This window comes from Neophocaena asiaeorientalis, unplaced genomic scaffold (assembly GCF_003031525.2).
Source record: "Neophocaena asiaeorientalis asiaeorientalis breed wild unplaced genomic scaffold, Neophocaena_asiaeorientalis_V1.1 scaffold46, whole genome shotgun sequence".
In the NCBI taxonomy this organism is placed as follows: Eukaryota; Metazoa; Chordata; class Mammalia; order Artiodactyla; family Phocoenidae; genus Neophocaena; species Neophocaena asiaeorientalis.
This window is the reverse complement of record NW_020175393.1, coordinates 13243282-13268339: the sequence shown is the minus strand read 5'-3', so window position 1 is coordinate 13268339 and position 25058 is coordinate 13243282. Positions and strand designations below refer to the sequence as shown.

Sequence of the window (25058 nt, the reverse complement as noted above, 5' to 3'; positions counted from 1 at the left end):
CACTAAACGACCAAAGAATAAACTTGTAATTACTAAGGGTTTTTGTGAGAAATGTCACGGGCTTTATTTAAAAAAAAAAAAGAGAGAAAAGAAGATCCATTAGATTTATCTTATGGTTTACCTAGTGGAACATCTAGAAGCAAGAATATAAAAGCATTATTAAGGTACTGCTTTGATCCTTCATATTAAATAGTTATTATTTAGAATATCCAGAGAGCTCCAATTAAAAGCAATTATGAAGGATTTAGTAAGTCCATAGAAGAGGCATTAAAATGGATCCATGGCCTGACATTCTTTTAACATTTCACTTAGGTAACAGCAAGTAAAATTTCAATAGACTGCTAACAGCTGAGAGAATTCAGATTAAGTGTATCTGATAAAATGAATAGCAGTCAAATGCCTTGAAATGAATTTGAGGAACAGGCATGATCTTCTCAAATATAAGATGTGTGTCAGTTGTGGTAATACTATCTTAAATTAAAATGGCAAGGGCTTAGCAAAGACTCTTAACACCACGTAACAGACGGAAGAATCCATGTATTCTACCATTCCTTCCAGTGTGTATTCAGTGCTTATTATGGTGCCAAGCACCACGTTACATAAGGAGTAAAAGAGTGATGGCTTCTGCCTAAGGAGTGCATGTTTAACGGGAAATGAAACAAATGTATATCGATCTATGCCTTAAAAAATATGAAACATGTAACATTTGTATTACTCATTTAAAATAATGTGACTCTCCTAAAAAAGATCTACAGAGAATAATGTAACTTAAGTTTAATAGTAATTATTTTATTTAGTTTTAGTAGGAATTATTTTATTTCCTGGCAGAAGAAATAATTCTTCCTGAAGGACATGTTAAATTCCACAATTTTGATGTTCAAAAAGAACGCTACAAATTATACAAATCTTAGACCAAAATGCACCTTACCTTTGGAGAGTAGCATGAATCCTTCTTAAATTCAGATGGCTTTAGGTTGGCACTATCATCTTCTTTTGGTAACTTCAGGATTTTTTCTGGGCTTTGAGTTGGCTGAATGATTTTTTTTTTTAAATCAAGAAACAGAAAACACCAAAGAAAGAAAAGGCAGTAAGCATCTAGATAATAAAGTAAGTAACTTTTATCACTGTTTTCAGCAGATACTGTTCCAGATATTCCATTATTGTTAACAGGATTTTACATAATTTCATGCTGAATAACACACTTGCATATCTTGAGGGCGGAAAAACAGCTTGCCTATTAGCAACAAAAATTTTCCCTACTTAGGTAATTTAAAAGCACAATAGTACTTAAGAGCTAATGTATTAACACTGAAGTACTACCAGTATCCCAGGCAATATACTGAGAGCATAAAAAGAAGTTACACATTTAGAGACCAGGATTAGTACTACAAAAAAACACTGACTATTTCAGGGGGAAAAAAAATGTTCTCATTCTTTCTTGAAGTGAATATGTACAACTCAATTCTAATTACTGCTTGTGGACAAGTATATTGCACAGGTCCCCTGTCCCCTCTCGACACTGTGCTCTGTGGTTATGGTCTTAGGACAACTCTGCTTCTGATTCTGTAACCTTCCATTCCACGTCCTGTGGAAATGAACAGGTCTCTTCCCCATATCTCTTAAATACAACCCTTGGCCACTTGAGTATAGTTACCTTCCTGATTTTTAAACTTCAGTGGAGCTATAAATCCTCCCTCATTCTTATCTTCGGAAGGACTCTGGATTTACTAAATTCTCTGTGTTTTATAATACTAAATGTAACTCACAGAATGTCCACCATTGAAGCGGCCAGGCAATCTTCTTCCAGGCATCTTCGGTCTATTTGCAGTGAGATGTAGCAAGTTTTCTGATGAAGCTATATCATCAAAATTTACAAGATCTGGAGAATAAAAGTAAACATATCTATTAAGAGATAACTGCACATTTTAAAAGGCAAAAAAGAACGTCTCTGATTTTTAACAAACTATAAAATTAAAAAGAACACCACCAAGACTCACAAGTTGACCTGTGCTTTTCATATGCATTTGGAAAACAACACTCACCCTCAAAAACTAACATCCTCTTTACCTGATACATTTTATATATTAACAATATAAAGTTCATGTTTTTAACAGAGACTTAGACCTCAACAAAAGTTCTTACTGAAAGATATAAATCTGTACCACAAGTTGTAGTAGTATGAAAAAGCAGTCATCTTAAGTTCTTGCTTATAAAAAAAAACATGATCTACTTCTTCAACTCAAAATTAATTACAACATATCAAAAAACTAACTTATGAAATGTGTTTTAAAGTTCGAGTAATATCCTAATATTAGAATTTTTTAAACTCAATTTTATCTGGGACCCTGCTGCTTTCCAATTGCATTTCTTAATGTAAAGTGAAAGTGTAATTTAATGTGTCTTCATATATGTATGTGCATAGTATACTGTAGCTGGGACTCGACCTGTTTATAGTTCACTGTACCTCTGCTTAGACATTATCATGTGTAGGAATCAGACGATAGTTATAAATCTAAGGCAAATTAAATACCAAGGGAAAATGCTACATAAATCATCCATTTGCTTCCCCACCATCAAAGGCTGGTTGACCTTTGATCCAATAACTTGAGTTTAAGGACAAATCTAGGTAATTTCTATCTCTGAAACAATAGTATATAATACCTTCCCTTTTTCTAGATGGTCCAGAAAACCTTGCTGAAGGAGCTGGTCTTTAATTTTGAAGCCCAGATATCTATAAGTGGTAATAAGAACCCTAAGGTTAATTCCTGGCACTTCCACTATCATTATAATTTTCCTTTGGCCCAGGTTCCAAACTAAGATTATTAATCACAGTCAATATGCCGTCACTCATTATGGCAGCAGGTATCTTTTGCCTTGTCTTCCAGGTATGGAATCATTCTTCACGTTGCCATTGCTTGGAAGTTTATAATGCTTTCTGTCAAATATTTAGATGTCCAAACTCAGAGAATTGTTCTTTCTTAAAAGAAATCTAAAGATACTTATCATTACTGCCCTTAAAGCTTACTCATCAAATTTCATATTCGAAGTAATTTATTTAGAGAATTTTTTTTAAAGGGATGGAGGACACAAAGGTAAAACAGGAAGAGGTTACCACTAACTGGCAATATACATTTTGTAACAACTTTAAGTATTTGTTGACCTCTGTTAATTCTTTTCCATCTTCACATTCTGGGATTACTTTGTACGTTCTATCTTGGATGTAGTCACTAGGCTAATATACCACAACAGGCAATCTAATGGGCTTGGATTAATTTTTGTGTTGAGTTGTTCAATAATTGTCTATAAATAATTATAATATACAACAAACCACAATAAGAAACACAGTGGCTTTAATGGAGAAAGCATTATATAATGTGAAAGACCTTGAGCTTAAACATATATTTAAATATCTCATTTGTTAATTTCATAAACAAAGAAAACAATATTTTAAAAGATGTTAAAAATATGCTATAGTTTGAAGGGTTAAAAATTGTTTTTACATCGATAAATATGTATTGACAACCTACAAAAAAAACCTTGAAAAGTACAGTCCATTTTGGCCTGTGGAGATTATTTTCAAATGCATATTTAAGCAACTTTTAAAAAGAAAAAGAAACAAACAAAAACAAAGGAAGAGATGAAGATAAATTAAAAGGGTAAATAAAAGGAAGATTTACAAAATTATACACCATGCTCATGTAAAAATGTCTTCTGTATGTCCAGTTTTGGGCCACAACACCAAGACAAGTAATTTTACTATTCTAAAACTCTCTCAGGTCCTCCACTTAAGTCATTAGGTTAGTAAAATGAAATAGTGCACATTTCTGACTCATGATATACTTGAATGCTTTTAAATTTACCTATGAGTGGTATCAGTGGATTTATATTTTACACACGGCATAAAAGGCATGACAATCACTTAACTCTTGCCATCACATTGTCACTCTGCCAGCCATTTACATGTCTACACATTGCCTAAGACATGGAATTTTTAAATATCAAAGTAAATATAAAATTTTGGGAGAAAAAACCTGACTTTTATGGTTGTCAACTAAAATAACCTTGTATCAAAAGAATATTTTAAACTATCAAGAAAAAATTTCCAATATGAATTTCATTTTATTTTAAAATGGAAAACCAAAAGGGTTAGAATAGACAGACAAACACGTACACTTTAGTAAAATTACAAAGAAAAATCAATGTGCACCACCTACTCATATTGACTATATTATTTTTATTTCTTTTATAAATTGTCATCTTACCAAAATGGAGAAAGGTAGGATAATTTCCTGACACGTAAGAAGGGAAACATGGCAAACAGGCTAGGAAACAAAATCTGGAAAGAAAAGTCAAGGATAGGAATGTCTAGAAAAAAGACTAAACCAAAAAAATTATTTTACAAAGCAGGAAAAAGGAACAGTTGTAGAATGAATAGAACCATTTTAATGTTTAGCAGACATTGCAGTTTATCTAAACTTACATTAAGATGTGTATTAGATTTTAGATTTATTCTTTTGTCTTTCAAAAGGAAAAATTATGATTAGTATTAATTTCAATATACATTAAACTAGAAAGAAGTCTTTTTTAAATTACTCACTGAACACCAAGACAACTTCTAAAAGAATGTTTTAGTACTAAAATTAGAGGTCAGAGTAATAAATCAACATATTAACAACTCATTGATATAGTTATAACTGAAATTAAACCACCTTCATTCAAAGTTTTGGTCCTCAGCACATGATAGTAGTTACAATAAAAGAGGCAATTTTAATTCTGGTATGGTATAATAGGAAAAAAAATATGCCAAATATTATTTTTAAATATCCCACTATAAAAATACAGTAGTGCCTTAAATGATACTCTCTATAATGATATTATCAAGGAAATTATTATTAGAAAATAAAAATTTTAATTACTGCTCTTATTTCCCAGGTAAATTCTACCTTTTGGGGTATGGTATTTTGTTTTGTTTTAATACTAGTTTAGATACAGGCTCGCTTTTTATAGTGTCTACCACTCAACAGGTAAACCCTGTATTCAAAAAATCTCACCATAAATTCTTTCTGGAAGAAATAAATGAATAAATATCAGGAAATTAATTCAAACAAAATAGATCAATTATTAAATAGAAATGAAGAGAAAGAATGTTGCCCTATTTAACAATGAAGGTTTTCAGATCAAATAACGTATCTCTAAAAATTTCCTTTAATCCAAGAAGAATTTATCACAAAAGATAATGAGAAAGGATAAGATACTACACTCTAAGAATACTTCATCAACTGTGCTTTCTTAATGAAATAGCTATGTTTCCACTAAGTTTTCTGTCTTGTAGTTTAAAACTAATTGTAAACCAATTTTACTTCCTGGAAAATTTACTATTTTAGAAATACTTAGACTATGTGAACTTTACAATTAACCTGTAGTAGCAATGAGACTATCTTAAACCAATTTTTGATGAAGTGTTGGAAAAAGAGAAAAAAATTAAAGCATGGTCTGATAGCTCTGCAATTTATAGTACTATCTTGTATCATATATGAGAATATTTATGAAAAATCTTAAAAAAATGAAACAAACTGAGTATTCTAGGAATGTTTTTCTTATGAACAAAAAGACTGTATTTATACACATGAATATATATGTTTATATATGGGTTTGTATACAATCATATCAGAGAGTAACGAAAGGAATTTACATCCTTAATAGATAAGAGCAGAAACAGAGTTAAGAAGTGATTAACAGTAGAGGAGGGGAAGAAGGGAAATTACATTTTATAACAACTTCCATGTCAGGTTTTCTAATAGGTATCATAGATATGATGGATCATTCAATTGTTAGTTAAGTGAGAAAATAAGCAAAACATGCCAATGACCAATTAGCTAATAATTTAAAACTCACATTTTTTTAACAGCAAATTCTACTATATCATTTTGCCTCAAATTATTCTTTTACAAAATAATTAAACTCTAAGGAGATTTTCATGTATGTTTTAAACTTTCTGAAACTTACGTTAAAGGGCTAGTTTCATATGTCATTTAAAAAATTTAAAACTTCAAACTGGGCCATATATGTAAATTAAAACATGCCTCAGTCTAATGCCAAATTTGAGGCTGTATCTAATACAGAACACAGTTTTTTTTATAAGGTGCCAACAACTCAAAGAAGAGGTAAAACACTTTTATACTACAAGTACTAAGGACATGATATTCTAATTTTAAAAAAAGGAAATAAGGAATAGTCTGAGTTGAGGTTGGAGACATAAGCTACTTGCTATCAGCAGCTATGCCTTTTATCTTAGCGAACTATTTGTGCCCAAAACACTACTGCAAATACACAGCTGCTCAGTAAATATTTGCTACTTAATATGAACTCAATTTCCAAAATTTATATTTTCTGAACTTTATAGGGTGTAAGTGCAGTACACCAAAGGCAGTGTGATAGTGGAAGATATAAAGACTGAAACTTGGAAGTCAGCTGTTAGTTTTTTGATCGTGTATGTGTCTCGGCACCTCTAAATTACTTCCTTATTTATTTAAACAAAAAAGCAAACTAGAAGTTAGAAATTTTCAAACTCTGTTCCACAAAGCCTCACATTTTTAATGAAGAATAAATAATAGCTATGGATATAAGACAAGAAATGGGACTAAAATACAAAGGAAAAAGAACTTTTCAACCACCAATAGTCTGACATTGTTACATGGTATTTAGAAATGTACCAAAGGAAATAAAGCTTGCTGGTAATCCTATATAGATAAAGTTTGGGAAAAAAAGTGAAAATTTGTTTTAACTGACTTAGATTATTTTGGTAATTTTCATGACTTTGAGAAAACTAAATAAAGCAAATGTTGAAGAATGATACAAAGTAACAAAAAATACAGAGAAAAAAAAATAAGCTCTAAATATTACCAAAGAGACTCATCAAAATTTAAGACTTCTGATAAATAAAGACTGCAGAAAATTGTGGAAATTCAAAAGATAATACCTATGGATTTTTGATATCCAGAGTTAAAGGTGTGTGCTTAAATTTTTTTTCTCTATTACTTTTGAAAACACATTTCTAGCTACATTTTAAATCAAACAGAAAACAGTAAGAACTAATAGAATTACATTTATTACCAGCAACCTCAATTTAAAAAAAATTAAAGGATATTTTTTAAAAACACTAAGTTTTTTTTTGTTTTTTATTTAACTAACAGTAAATTAGAACAATTTTCACCAAAAACATACTGGATATATTTGAGTGACTGTCTCTAAAATACAATCAGCATCTCAATTTCCAGAAATTATTGATGACTATGGCTTCATCCAGATCAGGTAGGCTCCAAATACATGATGAAAGATCTATAAGACATTCCAATTAAAAAACTGAAGGAGACTATGCTTAGGTTAGAGCTTTTGTACTGACAAACTAAAGAGAACGAAGAAAAAATCACCTAAAAAATTTGAAAGGTAATACGTAGCACATTTTACAATAGAGTGACAAAAAAAAATCTTAGTGTAACTGGCCTTCAAGTTTAAATGTAAAGAACTGTTAACTTGAAGCTAAAAAGTACGTAGACATTTTTTTTTTAAGAAAATCACAGAGAACTTTATATAAAGGGGATTTAAAGAGTTCTCTTCTTGTTTACATGATCTTGAACACTTGCTGTGTCTTTAGCTTACTTTGTTTAGATGCAAAATAGGGGAAAATGGCATCTACCTCTTAGAGTCAGTGTTAAAATAAGAATATATATGAGAAAATGCTTTTAAAATGTTAAAAAACTAAAAACGAATGCAAAGTGCTATAAAATAAGCATTACCACAAAGTAATGATGGTGCAATGCCTTTAACAGTGAGACCTTGTATCAAGACTTCTCTGAAGCAAAAAAAAGACTTTTCTGTTTCACGTATTCCATTTTACAACTGAGAAGTATAAAAAACCAGGAGACAAAGATGATTAATGGGCTGAAAAATCACTCCTAAAACTTAAGGAATAATATTTAGCTAAAGAAGTAAAGCCTGCTGAGATAGATATATACAGAGAGAGAGAGTCATAAGAAAGCCTATTTTCCAGAATTGGAAACAAAAGTATCTTGAGATTTAAGTGGGAAAATAAAAATAGTCTTCTTAAATATAATCTAGTGTTGGCACTGAAAGTCTATGTCACTCACATCTGCTTAAGTTAGATGGTATGGTCATTCCATTATAAAGGGATAGAATGATAAATGACTGATCTTTTAATATCCATCTCAGTTCTCTGACCAGTGAGAAAGTTTATGTGAACCATAAATACCTTGCCCATTTATATTCTTTCAGTTTCATTTTTCTATTTCACCTTCAGAGATTTTTTAAAATTTTAATAAATTTCCACTGTATCTATCCACACACAAATTACATGCACAACTTTCTTATTTTAAATAGTTTCTGAAAACTACATTTGCAACTTCTTTTTATGCACCACCTTTCCACATGTTAACTTACCTGTTTCTTTAGAGCTTCTAACTGTAAATGTATCTAGGTCTACTGATTTTGGTCTAAGTGGTAACTGTTCAGAATCTAGCTTTGGTTTTGATACTGGCTCAGTTTCAAATTTTGATAAAATGGTAGAAACGTCTCCATTAATCCTAAAATGAGAAAAATCAAACACATGCAAAAATCATTCGTATGTAAAGCATGACCATCTTTTAACACTGTGATTTAATGACACTAAAGAGGGACTTCCCTGGTGGTCCAGTGGTTAAGACTCCACATTCCCAATGCAGGGGGCCCGGGTTCGATCCCTGGTCAGGGAGCTAGATCCCACATGCCGCAACTAAGAGCCTGCATGCCGCCACTAAAAGATCCCACATGCCGCAACTAAGACCTGGCACAGCCAAATAAATAAATAATTTAAAAATAAAATAATAATGACACTAAAGATGTTATACCATAATACTGATTTTCTTTCTTGTCTATAAAATTATTTCCATAAACATAAACCTCTACCCTAAGACTAATCATAATAAAATAGGAAATGTAAAACAGCTTAACATGAGTATATTCACCTAGCATGAATATAAGATTAACATTTAACACAGATTACAGTCTCTACAAAAAAATATGAAAAGCAAATACTTTAAAAATTACTTTGACATTTAGAAAGGCAGTAGGGCCAATTATGTCAAAGGCAGGTAAATCAATAAACTAACTTCAAATTAGATAAAACTTACTTGGCTACAGGAGGTGGTGGAGGAACCGGTTTTTCAGGTCGCTTTGGGTACACTGTTCCAGGAGATCGCAGTAAATTATTGGCTTTGGCGGGTGGAGTAGGCTTCTTGGGTGGGACTTGTGGAGCAGCTGGTTTAGAAGGCTTCTGTTCCAGCACTGACTTTTCATCTGATTATTTAAAAATATTTACTAGGTTACTAACAATCAGAACTGTTTAGGTTTTCCTATTTCTTAAAGCTAATGTCAGGCTGGAAAGGTGTGAAACAGAAAGAGACACTATTCGTGTATATGTGCACTGTTTTAAAATTATAATTTAATAATCTTAACTATCCTTTAAAAAAAACTCTACTTTGGTGGGAAGGAGGACCACTAATAAGCTTCTGATCAACAAATAATGCCTACTTCTTACTGTCTTCCCACCACCCCCTTTGCTTTTAGGGCTGGTATTCTACTCAAATATAATCATGTATGATTTTACTCTAAGCAGAGAACAATATTATCTAGACTTATATCTAGATCATTTTCTGAAACTGAAGTATAGAGAACTAAAAATGAGTAGGAACTCTAGTGCCATTTAATGTACTTATTTAAAAATAATCATGATGACAAAAAAAATTTTTTAAGAGAAACTGAGGCTAGATTGATTAGTCACAGATGAAAAAATTACAGGCTTATATTTATAACTCTTATCATTGTATTAGGAATTTTATTAGTACCATTTCATTTAATAATTCTATGAAATAGATAAGAAAATATGCTGGGAAAAAAACATTAAGGACAATGTCATGCCATGTTAATAAAAACAATTTTATCACCAAAAAGGCATAGTTCTATACATAATGACATACTTAGTTCCTGATCTTTCAGGAACTAAGAATGGGTATTAAATCTGACACGTGTGCACACATATGAGATATTCATGATACAGCAGTCAGCAAAAATATATTATAAGGCATATATGCAAAAATAAGAAAGCTCCCAAGAGCAATACTGAGTGCTTTTCAAGATTTACTAGGTCTTTGAAAAGAATGTCTATCACAGGACCACAAATAATTTCATGAGATTTCTTATCAATCAGAAACCAGTAATTATGAATCTTGAACAAACACTGAAGGCCAGGGGCTTCCCTGGTGGCACAGCGGTTAAGAATCCACCTGCCAATGCAGGGGACACGGGTTCGAGCTCTGGTCTGGGAAGATCTCACATGCCAAGGAGCAACTAAGCCCATGTGCCACAACTACTGAGTCTCTGCTCTAGAGCCCGTGAGCCACAACTAACTGAGCCTGCGTGCAACTAATGAAGCCCACGTGTCTAGAGCCCGTGCTGCACAACAAGAGAAGCCACCACAATGAGAAGCCTGAGCATCACAACAAAGAGTAGCCCCTGCTTGCTGCCAACTAGAGAAAGCCCGCGCACAGCAACCAAGACCCAACAGCAGCCAAATGAATAAATAAAATAAATTAAAAAAAAAGAAAGTACTTGGCAAAAACCAAACAGCAGTCAAAACTGATAAAAGGCCAAATTTAAAACAAAACAGAACAAAACAAAAAAACACTGAAGGCCAGGGGTAAGCCCCTTGTTAAAAATATCTGATTTTATCTAACAACAATGAAAATACAAAATGCTGTTGTTTCAGTTTTATCATTTATGTACAGCTTCCTTGGATCGTTTGAAAATATAGCTTAGTCTTTTAAACCCTCATCATTTGGTACAAAAATCCATCTCTATATGGCTTCAAATTGTACAAGCACATCACGTAATTACACCACCAGAAGTGAAAGCCAACTCCCCAATTCTAACTATAAGCCGATAGAGCCATCATTATCAGAATTATAACAGTTAACCAAACTTATTTCTAGAAAATATTAAAAGAAAGATATTTTATATAAATCAGGGAAAATGTTAAATGATAAATAGAAGTTCACTGATTAAATGAATATACTTCTTTAACAGATATGTAAATAACAGCTTGTGGAATTCCCTGGTGGGCCAATGGTTAGGACTCTGTTTTCCACTGCAGAGGGCAAGGGTTCGATCCCTGGTCTGGGAATTAAGATCCGGCATACTGTGAGTCGCAGCCAAATAAATAAATAAATAATAGCTTGAAATCAATTCAATTCCTATAGGTTAGTCTAAAACAAAAGAACACATTCAATACTGCTGGAAATCAAAGGTGACAAAAATAAGATTCACCATTCCAGGTACATCCATAACTAAACCAACTACTACTATATGTTGATTTATTATATAACTAATATATGATGGCAGTGTGTTTGAGTACCAGATTTATTTATTTTTATTGAGGCTACATTTACCTAATGTAAAATTAACCATTTTAAAGTGAACAACTCAGTGCCATTTAGTACATTCACAATGTTATGCAACCACCACCTCTATCTAGTTCCAAAACCCTTTCATCACCCCGAAAGAAAATTCTGTTCCCATTAATCAGCTACTCCCCATTCCCTCCTCTACCAGGGCCACAAGGGGTCCAATTTCTCCACATCCTTGCCAATACTTGTTATTTTCAGTTTTTATTGTTATTACAGACATCCTAGTGGGTGTGAAGTGGTAGCTCAATGCGGTCCTGGTTTGCATTTCTAATGACTGATGATGAACATCTTGCCATATGCTTGGTAGTCATTTAGAAAAATTCTATTTCAGTTCTTTGCACATTTTTTGATTGGACTGTTTATCTTTCTGTTGGTGAGCTATAATAGTTCTTTATATATTCCAGATACTGGACCCTTTTCATACTTCAGATATTGGATATAGGGCTTGTAAATATTTTCTCCCATTCTGTAGTTTGTCTTTTTACTTCCTTGATAATATCCTTTGCTGTACAAAAGTTTTTAATTTTTAATAAAATCCAATTTAACTATTTTTCTTTTGTTTCTGTGCTTTTGGTGTCATAGCTAAGAACCCACTGCCAAACCCAAGACCACGAAGAATTACCCCTATATTTTTTCCTAAAAGTTTTAGTTTTATACCTCTTATATTTAGGTGAATGATCAATTTTTAGTAAAATTTTGTATATGGTATGAGGCAGGGGTTCAACTTTTTTCTTTTACATGTGGATATCCAACTGTGCATAGAACTTAAGTTTAGCTAGAGACTGGCGAAAAAAACAAAAGGAAATTTGGATTTAAGGAAAACATTCTTATGTTAGCTATCCAAATGCCCAAAAGAAGACATATGTAAGATACAGATGTTATGATAACTTAACATACATAAAATTATAAGCATATAATTTTTTATTAAAACAACAAAAATATATGACAGTTAACAAAATACAGCAAAATAACAAATATGCCCTATCTTATTTACTACAAAATATAGCAATACATTACTAACACTATACATACTAGGTTAATCCATTCATTAATTCAGATTAGGGTTAGTTCCTTGCTGCATGAATAAGAATTTAAAAATAAGTAATAATACTGGTACTAAAGCATGAATGATTACAAGTCCATAAATTCTGACTAAAAAGTCAAATATTCCATTCTTTATCACTGGTCGTTTGGAGATACATTAGAGAAAAACACAGTACTATGCAAAAAGTAGCAAGTATGTTCTTAACTGAATCTATTTTCCTAATATTTTAGAAAAATTCAGGACAAAACAAAATCTACCCATATTTATCTCACTGAAGTGACTTAAACTGTAATATAATGTATTTTCAAAAGCCTAAGTACAAAGTTCAAGAAGTTATCATCACAGGAACACAACTGAGTAACCACCACTCCGGCCAAGAACTGAACCTTAGCCACATTAAGTTCCTTCCCCTCATGCCTCTTCCCAGTCACTACCTCAATGCTCCCATCCAAAGGTATCTTCTAACACTATAGATCACTTTTGAATATTTTAATTTTACACCACTGAAACCATAATATGCTGCTGTGTGAAACTCTATCTCATTCATTTGTTGCTACGCTATATATATAGTATGCTGGCATATGAATATACTTCAATTTTTTTATCCATTTAACTACTGATGGACGTTTGTGTTGTTTCCAATTGACGGTCAGTGTAAATAATACTATGATAAACTTTCTTATTTGAGTCTTTTGGTGTACATATGGAACATACATTTCTTGTGAGTATATAATTAGGAGTAAAAGTGCTGGGTAACAGGGTATATAGATTTATTCAACTTTAGTTCTCAAGAGTAGATAAAACAGCTTACATTCCCACCTACAGTGTATAAGAGTTCTGAGAATCTGTATCCTCACCAACATTTCGTATTGTTAGTCTTTTTAAAAATTTCACCCATTTTGGTGAGAATCTTACTTTGGTTTAAAATTATATTCCCTTGCTGAGTAATGAATTTGAATAACTTTTACATACATTGGTAAGAATGAAGCAGGCTACTGAAAGGTATGTCCAAGAAAGTCTTCCCCAAAAGCAGGAGAAAAACTTGTGCTCCAAACTGTTGCTGTCATTACTCTCCTGAGGGGCAACATGCATGGCAAGCACTTGAGGTACCTCTGAGGAAACAGTGAGAATGACACTGCTAAGCAGATTTGAGAAAACCCATGCGGTGGCTTGGACAGCGAGTAGACAGTGAGGATTTAAACTCCATTCTTATGACTTGGGAAAGTATCCCATGAAATAATGGGGCGTCACCTAAGAATCAAGGGCAATAGGGTGATTCGTTTCATGTTTTCTACTAGCTCTTTTTTAATCCTCCTCAATATAGCAGGGCTTTTCAAAGGACATACTCTGTGAAACTGAGATCAAAAGAGAGAGAAAAGTAATGAACGCACACACTGGCGGCATACACCGTTTCTCCTGTAAGAAGGCTTAAGGCTCCTCAAGGTGGCCCTAGCCATGGTTTGAAAAAGCTCTGTTGACTCTGGAACAAGAGAGAGATAAACTTATGTTTATTTTTAAAGAAATAACTTAATCTATGCCAATAATATTCAGACCCTCTGACCTTGAAATGACAGTGGCTCTCTCCCCCAATGCCCATTAACAGGCAATGCCTGACACTTTTCTTATTTCTTGCACCAGATCTATTAAAGCCATGTCAGGTTAATGAGAACATTTTGACAATATTAAGAATTGCTTCCCTTGTTATATTTGTCTTGTTTCACTTATTTAAAAACTGCTTACATTTGCACACCTAAACTTTGAAATCAACACTTTATAGTAAGTTTTAAAATCTTTCAAGTGAAGAGTTTTGGTGGTGGTGTTAAGATTTAGAAATAAGGGGAAAAAGGTCTTTTCTATTTACTCACATATTTACTTCTGGCATTCTTCATTACTTTGTATACATCCAAATGCCAAAACAGCATCATTTTCCTTCTGCCAAAAGGAACCTCTGTTAACATTCCCTGTGTAGTACATACAGGTCTACTAGTAAAGAATTCTCTCCGATTTTGTCTGAAAGTTTTCGTTTTGCCTCCATTGCCTGAAAAGTATTTTTGCCAGGTAGAGAATTCAAGGTTGACGATTATTTTCTTGCAGACTTTATGTTTTTTTCTTTATCATTGCTTTTCATAGAATTTATGATGATGTGCCTTAAGGTGATTTCCTTTATGTTTTTTCTGCTTGGAGTTCACTGAGCTCCTTGGATCTGTGGGCTTAAAATCTGCACCAAATCTAAAGATTTTTCAACCATTATTTCTTCACATAGTTTTTCTGTCTCCTCTCTTCATTTCCTCAGGGACTCCATTTACACGTAAAACTGCTTGATATTGTCACTGAGGTCACTGATGCGTTGTTCATTTTTTTCTAGTCTTTTTTCTATATATTTTTAGATAGCTTCTATTGCTATGTCTTCCAGTTCACTAATATTTCCTTCTGTAGTCTCCAAACTGCTGGTAATTCCATCCAGTGTCTTTCATTTCAGATGCTGTATTCTTTGTCTGCAAAATTTCAATTTGGGTCTTTTTTATATTTTCCATTTCTCTCACCATCATGTTTGCGTTTTCTTCTACTTTACTGAACACATGGGCTACATTTATAATAGCTATTTTAATGTTCTTTCTGCTATTTCCATCATTTCTTGATATTTCTGGGTCTGTTTAAATTGACTGACTTCTCTTTTGGTTGCTATTTTCTTGCTTCTTTCCATGTCTGATAATTTTTGATCAGATAATGGGCATTGTGAATTCTATCCTCTTGGGTGCTAGATTTTGTTATATTATAATGTAAAGCATTCTGGAATTAGACTGATCTGTTTCCAAGGTAGGCCTTTAGTCTAAGCTGATACACCCTTTTATGGACTTCAATGCATTATGAGGTCTTGTGGCTCATGGGAACATGAACTATTTGTGAGTTCCAGAAACCCTTTCAGCAAATGTCTTCCAGCAGTTATTTCTCCAGCTATGGAAGATTTCTTTTCAGAGGTATGTAATTCAGTACTCGGCCAAAGCCTCATGGTAAGCCCTGTAGAGCTCTCTCAGTGCTCTATGCAGTTCCTTCCATTCTGGCACTCTGTCCCACAAACTATAGCTGCCTTGGCCTCCCTAAACTCCTATTACCTCAACTCTCTATGAATACTGGGCTCTGTTTGGCTTTCTCCTTTCTGCTGCCTGAAAACTGCTTCTAGACAATAAGCTAGGGGTAATTTTAGGGTTTGCCTCATTGATTTCAGTGATAACAGTCCTATGCTACCTGTTGTCTGATGTCTAAAACCACTGTTGTATGTATTTTGTCCAGTTTTCTAATTGTCTAACTTGGGGACAAATTCAGTCCCTGACACTTCATCATGACCAGGATTTTGAGCAAATAAATGTAATACAAATGCATTACCTTCCATTTTATTTATAAGATCAAATGACTGATTTCAGGGAATATAAGAAGCCATATTCTTAATTTTAACAAAACCCTTACCTATTTGATGAAGGGGACTATAAAAGAAATATCATAATGAAGATAATAAAGCCAGCAACATACTTCTTACATTTGGTTCTATGTATCTTTGTATGATGAGTTTTTCATGTAGGAGATATTATAACCAAGTACCAAAATAAACTGATCCAAGACTTGGACCTAACAACAGCTATATCACAAAGGACTAATCTGAGATCAAGAAATACCTTTATTAAATATAAATTGTTTTTGCATCTAAATTTAAAAATCTCAAATGCAAAAACAAGGGGAGTTGGGGATATAAAAACTTTCCATGCTGAGCACAGATCATGAGAGATAAAGCTATGAAGGTGTATGATATTCAGAGTCAAGAGTGTGGTTGCTACATTTAGTGAATGAAAAGAGTAGAAGATGATACCAAAAATGTACCGAATAATTTGGGATCAGTTCCTGCCAACACCAAATGCTGACCAGGATGTGGAGCAACAGGAACTCTCATTCTTTGCTGGTGGGAATGCAAAATGGTGCAGACACTTTGGAAGACAATTTAGCAATTTCTTACAAAACTAAACATACTCTTACCATATGAACAAGCAATTACATTCCTTGGTATTTACCCAAGTGAACTGAAAACTTAGTACACACAATAAGTATGCAAGGTTTATAGCAGCATTATTCATAACTGCCAAAGCCTGAAAGCAACCAAGATGTCCTTCAGTAAGTGAATGGATAAACTGTGATACATCTGGACACTGCAATATTAATCAACACTGAAAAGAAATGAGCTATTAAGCCATGAAAATACATGGATAAACCTTAAATGCATATTACAAAGTGAAAGAAGACAATGTGTAAAAGCTACATAGTGTATGACTCCAACTCTATGACATTCTGAAAAAGCAAAACTATGGAGAAAATAAAAAGATCAGTGGCTGTCAGGGGTTGGGGGAAGAGAGGGATGAAAGCACAGAACACAGGAATTTTAAAGAGATGAGACTATTCTGTATGATATTACAATTATACATTTGTCCAAACTCATGAAATGTACAACCCCATAAGTGACCCCTAATGTACACTATGGACTCTGAATGGTAATGGTGCGTCAATGGAGGTGCGCTGACTGTAACAAGTGCACCACTATCATGCAGGATGCTGACGGTGGGGGAGGCTGTGCATGTGTGGGGCAGCAAGAATACGGGAACTCTGTACTTTCTGCTCAGTTTTGCTGTGAATCTGAAACTTCTGAAAAACAGTTTCTAAAAAATGAATCTGAAATAGAAGCCAGACAGGGAACTAAAATGAGAGAATACAGTAACACTTTAAGCAAGAGACAAGGATAGGAAGTAGAAACAACAAAGGCAGTAGAAACAAAAGTATTCTGCAACAGTATTCAAGTTTTTACAGGAATATATAACCTAATCTATTAGATACAGCCACTGCAGATCTTTGTGTACAAAGAGAAGGAGGTGTTAACAATAACAAGTAATGTTTTCAAACAAAATACATATGTTGGAATACCTTTCCAAGTTTATATGACAAATGTATGCAGTGAAAATTAAATAATACATAATAAATCACTTACATGTTTTAAGTAAGAACTCACTCTTATACCTAAGAAAAAAATTTTAAATGTATTTCAACTTGGACACTATGAAAATAATAAGAGTATAACTGTTTAATGCTTAGTTTTCTTACACATTATTTGAAATAACATTAAATACTACATCCTTACTGAGGTGATGGTGTAACTTTTTCATGAATGTAAACTGGTATCAGTTTGAATAAAAATCTTAATTTCCTATTGATCTTGACAAACTCCCTCTTTGAAATCCCCAAGCACTACATAGTAAATAATGAACACTTGTTAAAAATCAGCGTGAATGACTCAGTGTGGAGATATGTTTTTCTTTACACTGACAATGAAAGGAATTATTTTTCTGACAGTAGAAGAATCTGCCTCACCTTTTTCTTCAGGCTTTGTAGGAAAATACTTCTTCTCTGCACCTGTCAGCTCAGGCTTTGGAGCTGAGGGGAAAAAAACGTTAATACATTAAAAAAAAAAAAAAAAAGTTTTAGAGCACAAAGATAATTTTACTCCTAAAAAGCAAAGGTTTAAAAAATAACATCAGATGAAAATATGGTTTAAAAGAATGAACAATATACCAGAATCACTGAGCTCAACATATAATCTTGCACCTGCCACGATCACCTTAGTAAGTGATAGCTCTGTGGTCTCAGTTCCTTCCTTATCAAATGAAGGAGTTCACATTCTCTACAATACCGCTGTCCAGTAGAACTTGCTGTGATGATGGAAATATTCTGTTTTTGTGTGGTTCAATACTGTCCATTGAGACTTGAAATGCTGCTACTGCAACTACAGAATTAACTTTTTAATTTTATTTAATTTTAATTAATTTTAAAAGCCCAGTATGACTAGTGGCTAAAAAGGCTCCAATTCCAACTTCCATAAAAATTACTTTTAACTTATGCTTGCTCTCAGATAAGGTTAGCAAACACAAAGCTGAAACTATGGAGGAGGGAAGGACTTGCATTATTCTAAAAAAAGAGCAAATCTTTCAAGGAAAACAAAAATTGGACAGCACATTTAAAAATCAGAAATTAAGGGCTAGAACTTATAGAAATAGAGTCAGATGACAAAACTCTAACTCTGGAAAACTCTTCTAGGGACTCCATCATTTATTCCACTGTTTAAAAAGGAAAAACTAAACTCTTCTAGTTTGCTTAAGCCTTATCACACTCTCTGAAGGAAGAGTATATAAAAAAATCAGTATTTGTTTGCGGCATTAAAAAATGGATTGCATCTGAAAAGGCAGAATAACTTATTAACTAGGTAAATATATTGTCTTCTTTTTTAATATATTGTTTTCCATAGATTTAAGCTTAGTCAATTTTCTTAACTCAAAACGCCATATAACAAAAATATCCAAATTATTTTCAAGATTCCTATTTTATACAGTTTGTACTTTAAAAAAAAATACTGACAGATATTAATACACGTGAACATTCAATTTTTATATATTTTTTAAAATTATATATAGCACCATAATATTTAATTTTTGCTAAAAGAAAATAAATGATTTACAGGAGACCCAATTTCACTATTTTAGAACTTAAAAATATGAAAAATAGCCATCTGAATAATTTGTTTCGTACTTACCTGGACCCTTCGCAGGTGGTGGTGGTTTCTTTGGTTTCTATTAAAATAATAATTGTGAAAACAGTAAAACACTTACATATTAAATATTTATAGTTAAAGTAAACTCTGATCATAAATGATCTAAGTTACATAAACATCTCTCCTCATCCCATCCCTGTCAAAAATTATAAAATCATAAGATTCAAACAACTCCACAAAAGGTCACAGATGAAAAATATATTCTATTAGAACAAATGCCTCTTTGATAAAATTCAAATATTTCAAAAATATCACTGAGTTAGATAAATTAAAAAAAATCTTAATGATGAGCAAAAATATTCTCTCCTGCCTTCCCTATTTTAAGATTCCTATGCACCATTTTACCACTCTTTAACAGCTGAGTTTTTTTGTCGGGGGGAAGGAGGGGTGGCAGGGAAAGGGAGAGAGAAAGAGACTTTGTTTAAAAAGAATAGGAGTAGCTAATAAATATATCTAGCTTTCACCCTTGGTTACTCAGCACTCTCAAAAAGAAGATTAAAGGCAAAGGTCTGTTTTTCAGTTTATTAAAATTCTCTTGGGTTTACTCATTCACTCATTTTTGCCTTAAAAAACTTGAGACACATTTCTAAGTATGTGAATTTCGTTTTTCCAAATTAAAAAATAACTGATAATCAATACTGCATAAACACCTAATAAAAACCAAAAAAAGAAAATGTGTTCATTAACAAGAATATAAAAATAAAGCACACCCGAAGGCTGTTGAATTAATACTGAACGAAATCTAGCAAAGGAAGAATCTCAGAGAGTGTAAGCCTTCTTACATTATCCTCTTGTAATTTACTTTAAATGAAAGACTGCAAAGGTTAGAGATTTCTGCATTGACTTAAATCAAATATAGTAGACTGTCTTGCTGGGGTGTGTCTGTTCTCTGTATAACTCTTTCCCTCTAATTTGAAAACTCAATTAGATTCATCCCTCCATAGGTGATCAAGCTGTAGAAAAGCAAAAGATCACTGATGAATGACTCAGTGTCACTTTATTCACTGTGAGACATGAGATAGATACATTAAATCCTGTAAGCAGGCAAAGCCTTCTCACTCTCCCAAAAATGCAGTGACAGAGTAATAGTAATCAATAGGACCTTAAAATAAAAATTTTCAACAAAATTAAATAAAAATATAATTTTTCTTACAGTCAAGTGCTAATTTGTCTAAATAGTATGGGCAGCCTTTTTTCTTTTAATTATAATAAAGTAATAAAGACTAGGTTAATTTTTAGTTAGGGGGAAAGGAAAACAGGAATAAAGCACAGAACTGATACATTGTTTTGTTTTACCATAATTCAGATAACTTTCACCTGATTATATAAATCTTAAATCCCCTCAGAAAATTATTGTTACTATGTAAAAAACTTGTTTTTTAAGAAATATTGGCAAAAGGTTTTTTAAAATTATTATCATCACTGAAAAAGAAAAGCTTACAGGTAAGTCCTTATCCAGTTCATTTATCTGAACAGCAAAATTGTCTGGAAATACTCCTTCTTTACCATTAAGTTCACCCTTCCACCAGCCAGCTTCTCCAGTCTCCTAAACCGCAAAATGAAGAATAAAGATAATAGGAGTTATCTCTAAATAAGAAAAAAGTTAGCAACAAAATAGGAAAATACTAAATTTCATTGTTGCTACAAGGAAAAATAAAGACCTAACAGACTTTGAGGTCCTCCTAAAAAAATATATTGCCCACACATTACTTCAAGCAGCAGTTATAAAATTAAGTTTAATTTCTTAATTAGTCAAATAATTTAAAAATTCAGGGGACTTCCCCAGTGGGTCAGTCGGTAAGACTCCACACTCCCAATGCAGGGGGCCTGGGTTCGATCCCTGGTCAGAGAACTAGATCCTGCAAGCATGCTGCAACTAAGAGTCTGCATGCCTCAACTAAGAAATCCGCATGTCGCAACTCAGAAGACTGCATGCCACAACTAAAGATCCCACGTGCCACAGTGAAGATCCTGCATGCTGCAATGAAGATCCCGTGTGCCACAACTAAGACCCAGGGCAGCCATAAATAAATAAATAAACAAATAATTTTTTAAAAAATTCACTTTACAAGGATAAAAAAGAGAGGGAAGAGAAAGGAAGTAGAAGAGGAGGGTGGTGACAGAATATAAATTTCCAAACTGTATCTTAACATTCTTTTCAATACTTTATACACCAAAAATTAATCACATTATTCATTTGCTTTAGAAGTTAACAGAATCTTCTACAATTCCTTCCAAATACCCTTCCATGAGAAATTAGTTGTTATCAATCCAATCTCCATGTGTATTAAAAATTGTATGAACTGGGGGGGGCTAGTCAAGATGACAGAGTAAGCAGACCCTGAGCTCACCCTCTCCAAAATTAAAACTATTTACAGTAGAGCAACTATCAATGCGAATGACTAGCAGAAAAAAATTTCCACAATTAAAGATATAAAGAAGGAACCACAATGAAACAGGCTGGAGGGGCAGACAGACAGTATAATCAAGACCCACACCCCTGGGGAGGTCATGCACAAAGGTCAGGATAATCACAACTGCAACACATAACAAGTGTTGGGGAAGATGTGGAGAAAAGAGAACCCTCGTGCACTTTTGGTAGGAATGTAAATTTGTGCAGCTGCTGTGTAAAACAGAATGGAGACCTCTCAAAAATTAAAAATAGAACTATCATATGATCCAGCAACTCTAATTCTTTGTATTTTTCCAAAAACAAAAACACTAATTTGAAAAGATATGCACCTTTATGTTCACGGCAACATTCTTTACAATAGCCCAGATATGTAATATGTAAGCAACTTTTGGCAGGCGGACTCTCAACCACTGCGCCACCAGGGAAGCCCTATATATATGTTTTATATGTATATAATGTATATTACAATGTAATATGACTGACACAAAAAAGAATAAAATGTTGCCATTTGTGACAACATGCATGGACCTCAAGGGTATTATGCTAAGTGAAATAAGACAGAAAGACAAATACCATCTCACTTATATGTGGAATCTATAAAACAAAAGGAATGAACAAACATAATAAAACAGAAACAGGCTCACAGATACAGAAAACATACCGGTGGGTGGCAGAGGAGAAGAGGTTGGGAGGGATGAGTAAAAGAGGTGAGGGAGCTTAAGAGGTACAAATTTCCAGTTACAAAATAAATGAGTCACAGGGATGAAATGTACAACATTGGGAGCATAGTCAATAATATTGCAATAACTTTGTCTGGTGACAGATGGTAACTAGAAATAACAGATGTATAGAAATATCAAACCACTATGTTGTACACTTGGAACTAACATAGTGTGGTAGGTCAATTATACTTCAATGAAAAAACTTCTTTTAATTACATACACTAAACAATCTGTTAAGTCAATTTAAAACAATGGGAGAAATTTCAAAAATTACTTTAAAGGGATATAGCAAAAACAAATACTTTAATATTTCTCTATTACAGTTATTACAGGACTCTGCCCACACCCCAATACTGTAGGGTTTTCTTTTTCCTTAATTTATTCCAAGTTATAAAACTACCTCATTCTTTGAAATAGCTGCATCATTTTCCATAGTATGACATGTCATAACCATTTATATATTGATGGACATTTAAGTTGTTTCCCTATTTTTCTTCTTTTTCTTTTTATATTACAAACACTACAATGAACATTAGATGGGGCAAAAAAATGCAATGAGGTAAAACAGGAAATGAGAACAGAACCCTGGCGGGGGCGGGGGGTGATATGGTTAGAGAAAAAACACAACTTGATGGTAAAAATAATTTCCAATACATCAATTATAACAAAGACAGACAATAAACATTTGCTTAAAAAACCTTTCTGATCACTTACTATGTGCCAGGTTCTCAGGTCACAGAAATAAACAAGACAAAGTCACAGCCTTTCTAGAGCTTACATTCTAGTGGGAATGCGAGACTACTGAAAAATATTTCTATGAATAAATTAAGTGATTCACTGAAAACTGAGAAAAGTCTTACCTTACTTATCAACTGTATTATCTCCCCTTCTTTAAAAGTAAGTTCATCTTCATTAGTACCCACATAGGCAAACAACGTTCTACAATATTCTTTAGCTAAAATGAAAAATGTAAATAATGAAGCTTCTATAAATTGGTTCTTTCAGCAAATACTTTTAAGCCTCTACTTTGTCTAAAGAAATGTACACTAGAAGCTTCTAGAGATGATTTCAATAATTTTGGCCAATACTATATGTTGAATTAAGTAACAATTTCATTAATCATTCATTCAAATAGTTACTACATGCCTACTATGTTCCAGGCACAGTTCTAACTGTATCAGATACATCAGTGTCCAAAGCATACAAAAATCCTTGACCTCATGGTGCTTACATCTAGGAGGATTTAACACTCCGATGAAGTAGTACAATGTAACTAATGTCTTCAACAAATCTAATAATATATTTGAGCATGCTTCATTCTTAATATGAAAATTTCATTCAAACACTTACCTTTAATTTTACTTTCAGTGTCTGTTTTTGTTACCTCCACACTCTGAGTTTTGGAACCTAGTGACTGTGTGATTAAGGGCTAGAATAGAAAGGATGGTGTCAATTATTTTAAGTTAGAACAAAGCTAATAATGTTAAACAAAATTTCCATTAACAGTTATCTAGCTCTCCCTAATGGTACTTATAGCCAGGTTAGTAATGTGACTGAAAACTGCCATGAAAAATATAAATATCTGAAAAGCTACTTAAATGATAGCCCAGAACGTCTAGTTTTTAAAACTCCTTATCTTAAGGATAATAAACATACTCTGATACCCATAATACTGTGATTTATTTTAGAACCTCTAAAATAAATAAAAATAGCATTTGAAAATTTACCATGTACCAATCTCTGAGCTAATAAGCACTTTACATACATTGTAACTTAATCCTTAGAACAATCTGCATAAAGTAGGCACTATCATCCACTCCTTTCATGGGTTAGGAGGCAGTTAGGTAACTTGCCCACAATAAAAATAATTTAGTAGTGGTGCCCAGATTTGAACCTAGAAGTCTGACTCCAGAAGGTGGACTCTTAAAACAACTGCATTAAACTTCCTTACAATGAGACAGAGTATAAAATAAAGTCTTTATACTTACTGCTGCTATCAGAATGAAAACATTTAGGTAATGTTACAACCCTTTTTAACAATATATAGTCTAGTAGGCAATTTTCCATTGTAATTGACTACAGGAAGCCCTTCATCTTGTACTAGTGTTTCCTTGAGTTCTGTCCTTAGAAGTAACACTACATTTGACCCTGGATTTCATTAGTTAAAAATCTGAACATACTGCTAATTTACCTATCATTCTGTGTTCTAGTTATCTTTTAAGATGCTCACTTTAATTTCTCCTAATTTTAACCATCATATCTTCCAATCTGGTCCTACAAACATAGCAAATGTGCTCCCTACTTTATCAATTCCTACATCAGTGATCAAAGAAAGCCTTCCAAGGCCATCCTATACGGTAACCCTGAGGCTACTCTCATTAACAACAACTCTTTAGTGGACATTAAAAATGGCAAATGAAAGATTACTGGTGTAATCATTAATCAAATAAAGTTATTCAATATAACCATAAGCTTCAGAGTTAGAAAGCGACCCCAGATCATCTAGCTTAACGTCCCTCATAATGCAGACATTGCTTCTAGACATTCCTAGCTATTACATGACTATACAGCACTATTCCAACAACGAGAACTCTAATCTCTACCTTTAAAACCAAGAATTAATTAATAATCTTAATGCCAGACAGTCACAGGGCTAGGAGAGGGCAGGACAGAAAGTACAAGTTCTCTTTCCTAAACCCAAATTATTATTACATGAGAAAAT

General features: G+C 33.0%; 1 protein-coding gene across 1 annotated transcript in view; it reads right to left on the bottom strand.

Annotated features, from left to right (window-relative positions):
• Nucleotides 1-25058, bottom strand: part of CD2AP (CD2 associated protein) — a 103924-nt gene that overhangs the window by 9809 nt on the left and 69057 nt on the right. The window contains exons 7-15 of the mRNA XM_024766207.1: nt 23687-23765; nt 23197-23291; nt 20643-20747; nt 19184-19220; nt 17968-18030; nt 9186-9351; nt 8458-8600; nt 1767-1879; nt 929-1030 (exon numbers count right to left, since the gene is read on the bottom strand). Coding sequence (XP_024621975.1) covers nt 929-1030; nt 1767-1879; nt 8458-8600; nt 9186-9351; nt 17968-18030; nt 19184-19220; nt 20643-20747; nt 23197-23291; nt 23687-23765 — 903 coding nt within the window. The remainder of the gene's footprint in view (nt 1-928; nt 1031-1766; nt 1880-8457; nt 8601-9185; nt 9352-17967; nt 18031-19183; nt 19221-20642; nt 20748-23196; nt 23292-23686; nt 23766-25058) is intronic.